The 8,915-nt window shown below is 42.7% G+C and overlaps 2 protein-coding genes across 4 annotated transcripts; one reads left to right on the forward strand and one right to left on the reverse strand.

Annotated features, from left to right (window-relative positions):
- Positions 1–131: 131 nt before the first annotated feature.
- On the reverse strand, positions 132–3,461 carry LOC143331671 (putative deoxyribonuclease TATDN3). 3 transcript variants are annotated; one of them, XM_076748773.1, is made up of 10 exons: positions 3,123–3,461; positions 3,003–3,035; positions 2,843–2,916; positions 2,675–2,759; positions 2,019–2,081; positions 1,810–1,919; positions 1,526–1,581; positions 1,318–1,430; positions 810–890; positions 132–513 (listed from the first exon to the last, which is right to left on the reverse strand). In XM_076748773.1, the coding sequence occupies exons 1-10, from the start codon at positions 3,174–3,176 to the stop codon at positions 370–372; spliced, it is 813 nt and encodes a 270-aa protein (XP_076604888.1). In that variant the 5' UTR covers positions 3,177–3,461; the 3' UTR covers positions 132–369. The 3 variants fall into 3 exon arrangements, with proteins under 3 accessions (XP_076604888.1, XP_076604889.1, XP_076604891.1); XM_076748774.1 differs by having other exon boundaries at positions 810–887; positions 3,123–3,278; XM_076748776.1 differs by lacking the exon at positions 810–890 and having other exon boundaries at positions 3,123–3,281.
- A 142-nt stretch (positions 3,462–3,603) lies between these two features.
- On the forward strand, positions 3,604–8,613 carry fuca2 (alpha-L-fucosidase 2). Its single transcript, XM_076748772.1, has 7 exons — positions 3,604–3,908; positions 4,778–4,965; positions 5,115–5,454; positions 5,539–5,749; positions 6,820–7,010; positions 7,305–7,413; positions 7,947–8,613. The coding sequence occupies exons 1-7, from the start codon at positions 3,721–3,723 to the stop codon at positions 8,082–8,084; spliced, it is 1,365 nt and encodes a 454-aa protein (XP_076604887.1). The 5' UTR covers positions 3,604–3,720; the 3' UTR covers positions 8,085–8,613.
- Positions 8,614–8,915: the final 302 nt, after the last annotated feature.

Here is an 8,915-nt window from a genome sequence, read left to right on the forward strand (position 1 = left end):
TTTTCAATGACCTGAATGTTTAAATGAGTGACAGATTGATGTCAGCTGGTGCTTTTGTTTCATGACATGGTGGTTATAAATGTTGGGTGTTCCAGATGTATCACGCACATGAAAAATGTACAACTTGGGTGTGAAATTGTTATCCCACTGTCCTTTATTTAGCAATAAATGGAGATAAATAAACTGGGCTTCCAGCATTCATGTACAGTTGTGTAGTCTGCATAAAGGAGTTTAAGCTTTTAATATGTGGCTCTGGCAGAGACTGATGACCTCGTGTGAACCTCTTAGTTCCATCAAACTTCTGCATTGAGTTATGTGGGCATAAATTCAAGATATTCAGGCCTGGTGAACTAAACATTTCAGGCTTCGTCATGGCCTGATGGCAGATTTTATCTTTGGAAAGAGTCGTAGAGCGTTCTGTGTCGTCACCTCCATCACCGTCTGCAGCGACACTCCTTTGACTTTACTGATGTACTCAGCAGAAATACAGATGTTTCTGGGCTCATTTCTCACCTGCATTCAGGACACAGAACAAGAAGGACATGAGTGACTGAATAAAACTTTAGGTGTTTCAATGATAAAAGTCCAAAAGAAATATTAACAGATTTTTATTGTGTGTGTCAAAAATATGCATGGCAAAGAAAAACCAACACATCGCAAATATTCTACAAAAAAGCAGGTCAGAACTTAGATTACTGCGTCAAATGTAAAAGGAACAGAAAACTGTCACAGCCATGAACTGACTCACGGCAAATGTCCTGTTTTTTTTTTCAGTACCTTTATTTGAATCTGAGGGGAAAAAATTGTACCTGCTTTTCTGGACCGAGAGCTGGTGAATCGGTCTCTAGACAGATGTTCTCTAATGGCAACTGTTTCACAAGTTTCTGCTTCTTGGTGGAAAACACACAAAGAAACCATCATCAATCATTAACATTCAGTGTGATAAAGTCAACCAATCAAACCCAAGTAAACATGTCAGCACTATCAGAAGAGGCCACACCGGGAGTGTAGTTGAGTAAACTGTACATGCTCACATATAAAGGCCAAACACATTCAAACAATTTGGAAATAATATGTATGTGTGAGAGAGGATATTACTGCATGGGCTCAGGAGCAAACTGTTAAACTGTTAGCTGTGAACACCGTTCAATGGCAAATAACTGATTTCTGTTTTTATTTACGCTTTACACAGCATCCCAGCTTTTTAGGAATTGGGGTTTTTGGAATTGTATATGTGTTAGAGTTACTGAGTAATATTTCAAACTGGTTGGTTTATGATACAGTGTAAATGTATCATGATGAGTCGCTCTGCTGTACCTGTTCACTCCGTATTATGGACGGTGGGATGGAGAAGAAATACCCAGCCTTCACTCCCTCCATGGCAACAGATGGTTTCCCGTCAAAAGCGTGAAGCAGGGCTTTTTCGACACCTAGTGACATTTCAGAGGAACTGCAGTTTACATCTAAAGCACTGGAGTAACAGTTTATCCACAGGTAAAGAGAGGATCGACACTCAGCTGTTTACCCTGCTCCTTCAGGAGGTGGATGGTGGGTCTTCCTGCAGAGCGCGAGTGAACATTTCTAGAGATAAAACACACAAAAGTCTTATGGAAGGCACATTATGTCTTTCATGTCACTATTTAGCTATTATTTTTACCTTATTAAGGGTTTTCTCAAAGTATTGTGTGTGAGTGGATTTCTTAAATGCAACTGTTATCAGAAAAAAAAGGCACCCACACACCGACTTGTGGAGCTTAAGTTAAAATGTGGTCAAATGAATATAATGTACATTACCACAGTGTGACTCACAGAGGGAGATCCAGCTCTTTGGCTATCTGTGCCTGGCGAATGAGGACCTGCCTTTGGCTCTCTTTATCAGTGTCACTGCTGACATATCTGGGCGTAAAATCCAAACCAACCTAAAATAACAGATATGAGAAAGAGTTCACTGTTGACATGAATGCAAAAGAAAGCCAGGACAGCAAAGCGCTATTCACATCATAGCTATGAATTTTTACCTCCCCAATGGCCACAAGGTGGTCTTGGTATTTCTCTATTATGGGTAGAGCAGCATCTAGATCCTGCAGGAAAGACAGGAAAAAATGCCTTCTCTTTAAAATGTCACCAGCAGAAATTCATCTTAATTACAAAACTTAACATTACATTTTGTTTAGGATTTAAGCTGAGATTTCTGCCACCACCCAACACTGCGGATGGGACTGGATTCATGTTTGCTGTGCTAATATCTATGATAAATGACATTTTGTCTTTCCAGAAACAATGTCCCTGTTCCCCTGAGGCCTCAGTGACAACAGTTTTCATTAGAACTACTAATGAAACAGCTGACAGCTTCTTCTGTGGATCATCCAGGGGAATGAGTTTCTGAAAAGAAGTGCTGATGTATTTCAGGACTGTGAGCGCCACAAAATGTAATTTTGCAGTTTGAGTTTTTGTTATTTATATAACCTGAAATCACAACCACTACCGTCCAGGATGGACTGGGATGTCATTAACTGGGCACCCTGACCGCTAGGCCCAACCAAGCACTCTGGTAGGACCTGGACCACCTCCATCGTATGTGGGTTGTGGCAGAAGTGTCAGAGAAAGAAACAATAGATATCTGTCTGTCTACACACCATGACAGATAGTATGTTGTTTGTAAACATGACTTCACCTGGAGTGTGGCCCCTCTCTGTTGCTCTGGGGACACTTCCTGAACGGGGTGCACTCCTAAGCAGGGAAATATAAAACCTGGGAACCTGGGAAGAAGTGAAAGTCAGGACAAAGGGACGAGTAACGTGTTATTAAGTTCAAATAATCTCTCTCTGATGGCGACAGTTACCTTTGTGACAACTCAATGATCTTCTCAAATTCCCCAGCATGCTCGGCCACGGCTAACAGCGCCAACAACCCAGCCTGGGAATCGATAAAGCAAAAGAAATCAGTTAAACACACAAAATAATAACAAATGTGGACAATGTTTCTCAGATGAGACGACTCACCTTTTTTGAACTCTCAATCACCTCCTCTATGTCCTGACAACGAAAAGAGGGAAAGTTAAAGCTGAATAAAAGAGTTCAGAGACAAAACTTTGACTTCTGTCCTTCACTGCGCGATCTCACCTTGTCAAAACCCCCCGCAGAGATATGACAGTGGCAGTCAACGTATGCAGCCATGCATGTGGACGCTCACAACCAAAACATTAGCTTCTTCCGCAAATAGAGGCAGACTGCGCATGTGTGCACTTAGAGGAGCGCGAGATGTAGAACACATCGTTTCCCGGGAGAGCGGCGTTCTGTTTAATCTGATTGGTTGAGCGTCACCGGAGCAACGGCGGGCAGGAAATTGATCATCCCCAGTGTTTCGGGCAGTTGCCTCTTGGCTCACACCAAAGTAGGTCTATCTGCGGACTCACAGGGGGCGTCTATCACCTGATACACTCTAAATTCTTGTGGTGGGATGGTCTATTTGCAGCCTCGCAGACTACAAGACACACCCACTGGACCACAGGACACACCCCTGAGGTGTTTTCCTAAACCTAACCGAGCAGTTTCACTTCCTCAAACACACCGTGTGGAGGGTGGCTCATGCGGTAGGCGTGTCCTGAAACCACCGTGTGTCTGCAGACAGACTTGCTTTTGTTGTTTTTCTTCCTTATCCCGTTCTTGTCATGTGATAGCCGCACCGTCCTTTTTCCCTGCAGGTGTACTTTGACTTGAAATGGGTTTATTAGCCATTAATTTCGTTTTATCGATGCTGTTGATCGGCTCCAGCAGAGGAAGATACGAGCCGACTTGGGAATCCATCGACTCCAGACCGCTGCCAGAGTGGTTCGACCAGGCCAAGTTTGGCATCTTCATACACTGGGGGGTCTTCTCTGTTCCGAGCTTCGGTAGCGAGTGGTTCTGGTGAGTTTTGTCCCCCCGTTTCCAGCAATTTCTTAACGTATCATCACGACGTGTTTTGAACTTTAAGTACGACTCATAGAAGTCTTAGTAAAGTTGGGGCGTCGAGGGAGATGATGCTGGTATCCGGTATCCAGGCGAGCACAGGAACACAGAAGTACTATTATTATTCATTTCTTTCCTCAATTCTCTAATACAGTCACAAACAATCAGAGGAAATCTCATCACAAGCTCGAGTCAGTAGATTTCCAGGAGTTTTCAGTCATGTTTCACCACCTTTTTCAGCCGATGCAGTTTTCCCAGTTGTCTTAATATTTAGATGCTCGAGTTTCCGATTTTTCTGAAAGCTCCTGAATGGGTTCTAGTGATGATGATTTTATCAACTGCTGTGTTTTATGTCAATCATGAACTTTGAACCTCAGCTTTAAATTCAGCAGGGGCGATGATTCCCTGAAGTGCTCAGTAAAAAGGGAAATCAGCAATTGTTTGACACCTGGGCAAACCCCGCCTGCTGATGAAGATCATGTGATCTGATCATAAGATCCACAACAGCTGCTAAATCAATCAACTCTGAAACTGACAGAGCTGGGCTTGTTTTAGTGTTATTATGACATGTGAAGGTTCAAAACTCAATGTATTCATCTGTAGAAAATAAGCAACTCAAGTGATCAGCCAGTGCTGATTATGAGGTTACTTTGACACACTGTTATAGAGAGTATTATAGCATGTTTAAGATATTATTAACATGATTAATTAATTACTAATAAGAAGCTTTATTATTTGACATTCTCTAAATATACATGTATTTTGCCATTGTAGATCTAAAGTACTTGCCTTCCTTCTGCCTGTTTAGCCTTTGTTCTCTGTTCCAGGTGGTACTGGCAGAAGCAAAAACTACAGCCGTATGTTGACTTCATGCAGAGGAATTATCCTTTAGACTTCAAGTATCAAGACTTTGCACCGCAGTTCACGGCTGAGTTCTTCGATGCCAAAGAATGGACGGACATCTTTGCCTCGTCAGGAGCAAAGTACATCGTCCTGACCACAAAACACCATGAAGGTAGGAGACATGAGCAACATCCTGTGCCTCAATAATTTGTGGTAGTTTTAAAGCGCTAATACATGACATAATTACACTTGTTTGAAGTATTACTACCATACTGCATCCTTTCAGCCTTGCAGGAAATGTTTTTTCCATGTATTTTTCAGGTTTCACACTATGGGGCTCAAAAAACTCCTGGAACTGGAACGCAGTGGATGTTGGCCCAAAAAGGGATCTGGTGGATGAAGTGGCGAGTGCCGTCCGTGCTAACAGTGACCTGCGTTTAGGACTGTACCATTCTCTCTTTGAGTGGTTTAATCCGCTCTTTGAACTGGACGCTGCTAACGTCTTCACTACCAACTACTTTCCTACCACTAAAACTCTGCCTGAGCTTTACGAGCTCATTGTCAAGTACAAACCAGAGGTGCTGTGGTCCGACGGGGACGGAAACGCACCTGACAAGTACTGGAACAGCACGGGTTTCTTGGCCTGGCTCTACAATGACAGGTAATAAAGTTCAATTGTATACAGCAAGTGTGTTTTATTAGATTTATCTCATCCAGTGGGATATTGACCTGTATTCCTTCGCAGTCCTGTACGAGACACAGTGGTGACGAATGATCGCTGGGGCTACGGCTCCATCTGTACCCACGGTGGGTATTACACCTGCGCTGACCGCTACCAGCCGGGACACCTGCTGAAACACAAATGGGAAAACTGCATGACCATCGACCAAAAGTCCTGGGGTTACAGACGAAACGCTCGTCTCAGTGACTACCTCACCATCGAGCAGCTTGTATGGGTGAGAGCTCAGTATCTCATTTAGTGTTTAAATGTTTTATCAGGTGACCAACTGAGTACTGCAAACTCAGCAGTAGCCGTCTGTGAGTATATTCCTACCATCTAGATTTAGTGTGTTCAGCTTTGCATGACATTGCATGTGGTATTTTATAAGTATATGGTTTTTCAAATTAGCAGTCATATACTGTAATGATTCAGTTGTTCTGGAGCTTTATCCCTTATCAAATGGTCTTCATCAGTAGATGGAGCCTGTTCTTGCTGTTGTTCACTTGTCATGTGAAAATGTTCCATAATTCTGACCACAATTAGGACTTCTCATACACGGTTGCGTAAACATTTGGCTTCACAGTGTAATCTTGACTGGAAACAGGCAGCGGTCCTGCCAGCGCTCCCGCTGCTGTTAAAAGCCATGAGGTGCGGTCGAAAGCTTCAGAACGAGTGAGAAAGAGGATCTGGAGTTGAGATTGTTTGGCAATCTGTTCTTTCTGAGGTCAAGACCTGAGACACCGTCCTCGTGCTTCTGAAGAATAAAGATCACATTTCCCACAAACCCTATTACTGTTAATTTCACTTCGCTTTAAGAACACAAGCATGTAAAATATTTTCTCCACTGACATTTCACTCCTTCCTCCATCTGTTTTTGCATGAATCTCTGAGGCTGCAGAGCTAGTCTGTGTTTTTCCCTGGATTAATAAATGTCAGAAAATAGTGCAACACGCATATAAAAACTTACCATTTAAATTACCACATAAACAACAACAACAACAACAAACAACAACAACAAAGAAAGCCAGCAAACATTTACATTTGAGAAGCTGGAACGTGTACGTTTGACTAAAAACCACTTAAATGATTACGTGGCCATGAACATTGTTGCCCATTAACTTCCTGTCAGCTGAAAAATCAATTGATCAGCTAATGGTTACAGTAATATCTCTACAAGTTTTTGTCCCGTTTGCTCTGAAGTCCCTTCCAGCTGTGAAGAAATCTTTGTGCAGTAAAGCAGTAATGTCAAATACAGCCATATACGGCATCTTTAACTGTGTGTGTGTGTGTGTGTGTGTGTGTCAGACGTTGGTGGAGACTGTGTCCTGTGGTGGAAACCTGCTGATGAACATCGGTCCGACACACGATGGAAGGATCGCTCCCATCTTTGAGGAGCGTCTGCGGCAGATGGGTCAGTGGCTGAAGGTCAATGGGGAGGCCATCTACAACACAACAGCATGGCGGGCTCAGAATGACACCGTCACCCCCAAAATCTGGTGGGTTCTTGTTCACATTAGTATAATATGTTTTGTTTGCTGTGATTAAGACTGTACATCTGTATCAAAATCATTTCAATCAGCCTGTTAATCCTTTAAAGAAACCTAAAGTACACTGGAGAATACATGTTCTCCTTTTTATTCTTGATATTTACATGTAAATAAGTAGCATCTGAAAGTATAATAAGATCAGAAATTGTTAATCATATTGTTTAAGCTCATGTGGGAACTGATACTGTATATTGATAATAATTCGATGTCTGTCCTGTTCTTGGATGTGCCTACATTCAACAGGTACACTTTCAGACCACAGGAAAAAAGCATCTTTGCCATGTTACTGCAGTGGCCCAACAATGGATCTGTGGTTCTGAATGAACCTGTGGCGACACAAGGACACACTCAGGTAGGACTGAACTGTTGCAGCACAGACATGCCAAACATCTATTTGAGGTCATCTGAAACAGTGCCTCCATTACTTATGGAGGACGTTTGTCCACCAGTTTATTTGTCATCTGAAAAACTGCCTGCTGAGTATATAACTTGGTCACAATCATTTAAAGAAACAGCAGTTGCCTCAGTTTTTAAACTGATGTCACCCATAGCATACCACTTCTGCTGATCGTCAATAATATCTGTCAGATGGGACAATTTTCATGCTATACATCTCACATTTTTAGGGCAGTAAAGTTCTTATGCATGCCAGGTACACACCTAACAATTCTTTTGATTGATCGATCTGATTATTTTCAGTTAAGTTATAGCTGAGTAAATTAAAATGAAAAAGACTGGCCAATATTTAATTAAAGGCTCCGTATATCGGCAAACCCTGCTGGAGAGCCCACTAACCGCACTGCATCCTGGGAAATGAGGTGGACTCGTCTTTTCCTTTTTTCTGTCAACATGTCAACCCTGTTCGTGTCTTTTGTTCTAAAAAAGGTGGAGCTCCTCGGTCACGGGTCTGTGCAGTGGCAGCCTGTAAAGCCCAGCGGACTGCGGGTTCTCCTGCCCCAGCTGTCCTCCAGCCAGATGCCATGCCAGTGGGCCTGGACGCTGAAGCTGACAGGTGCCACTTAAAGAGAAACCAGACCACGTGAAGAGGAACAGACGGCCGCAGGCCGGAGAGACGGATTTGTTTGAATCACTGAAGACGTAAAAAGTACTGTACTGTCTGTAACTTGCACTATGACAATATAAAAAGGGTCTTTTTGAAACACGTACGCAGGGAGCCAGGAAACATATTACATGATCATTGTTTTTATATGGGTAACTTTAATGATTAAAGTCTGTAGGTTTCTGACTTTGGATGGGATGTAAATGTCATTTTTCAGGTATACAATGTCTGTGACCACCAACACCAATGTTATGAAATCTGACATTTTATTCTCATAATTTTTCTGCACTTTTATAATGATTTTTTTTAAGCCTGCATATTTTTTATGTGATTCCATGCAGTCTGTTTGCACCAATCACTGCCATGGTGTTTGTTTACATGTGAAAGAATGTTTTAATAAAATGACAGAAGCCTTCAAGCATGTCAACAAACACCAGAAAAGAAAATAAAACAACTGCCTGCTGAGGTGAAAATAAAACAAAATAAATGGCGTTGTCTGATCATTTTTGGTTGTACCAGCCTGACTTCAGCACTCCTGATCCCGCCTGGATTATCTCAGGTATTGCTGCGTGTTGTCGCCCCCTGCTGTTCACGTCTGTAATAACATCCCAGCCGTGCGGGACATTTTAAAGCACGCTGACGGCGCAAAACTGATTTTTACACCCCTGCTGTGCACAGCCGACCCAAGAAAACAAGATTCCCCCTTCATGAATCAGAAAAATGTCGGTGAAATGAAGTGTTCTGCATGTGGCACAGTGACTGGTGAGCCTGCTCCCCGCTGCTTCACCCCGCGC

Source organism: Chaetodon auriga, chromosome 14, assembly GCF_051107435.1.
Source record: "Chaetodon auriga isolate fChaAug3 chromosome 14, fChaAug3.hap1, whole genome shotgun sequence".
Taxonomy (NCBI): domain Eukaryota; kingdom Metazoa; phylum Chordata; class Actinopteri; order Chaetodontiformes; family Chaetodontidae; genus Chaetodon; species Chaetodon auriga.

Coding starts and splice junctions, on each gene's coding strand:
- LOC143331671 (XM_076748773.1), bottom strand. CDS start 3,176: ATGGCTGCATACGTTGACTGCCACTGTCATATCTCTGCGGGGGGTTTT. Junction 1,920..2,018: donor ACCTTGTGGCCATTGGGGAG/GTAAAAATTCAT, acceptor CTGTTATTTTAG/GTTGGTTTGGATTTTACGCC. Junction 891..1,317: donor CCATAATACGGAGTGAACAG/GTACAGCAGAGC, acceptor TTTTCCACCAAG/AAGCAGAAACTTGTGAAACA.
- fuca2 (XM_076748772.1), top strand. CDS start 3,721: ATGGGTTTATTAGCCATTAATTTCGTTTTATCGATGCTGTTGATCGGC. Junction 3,909..4,777: donor TTCGGTAGCGAGTGGTTCTG/GTGAGTTTTGTC, acceptor TCTCTGTTCCAG/GTGGTACTGGCAGAAGCAAA. Junction 4,966..5,114: donor GACCACAAAACACCATGAAG/GTAGGAGACATG, acceptor TGTATTTTTCAG/GTTTCACACTATGGGGCTCA.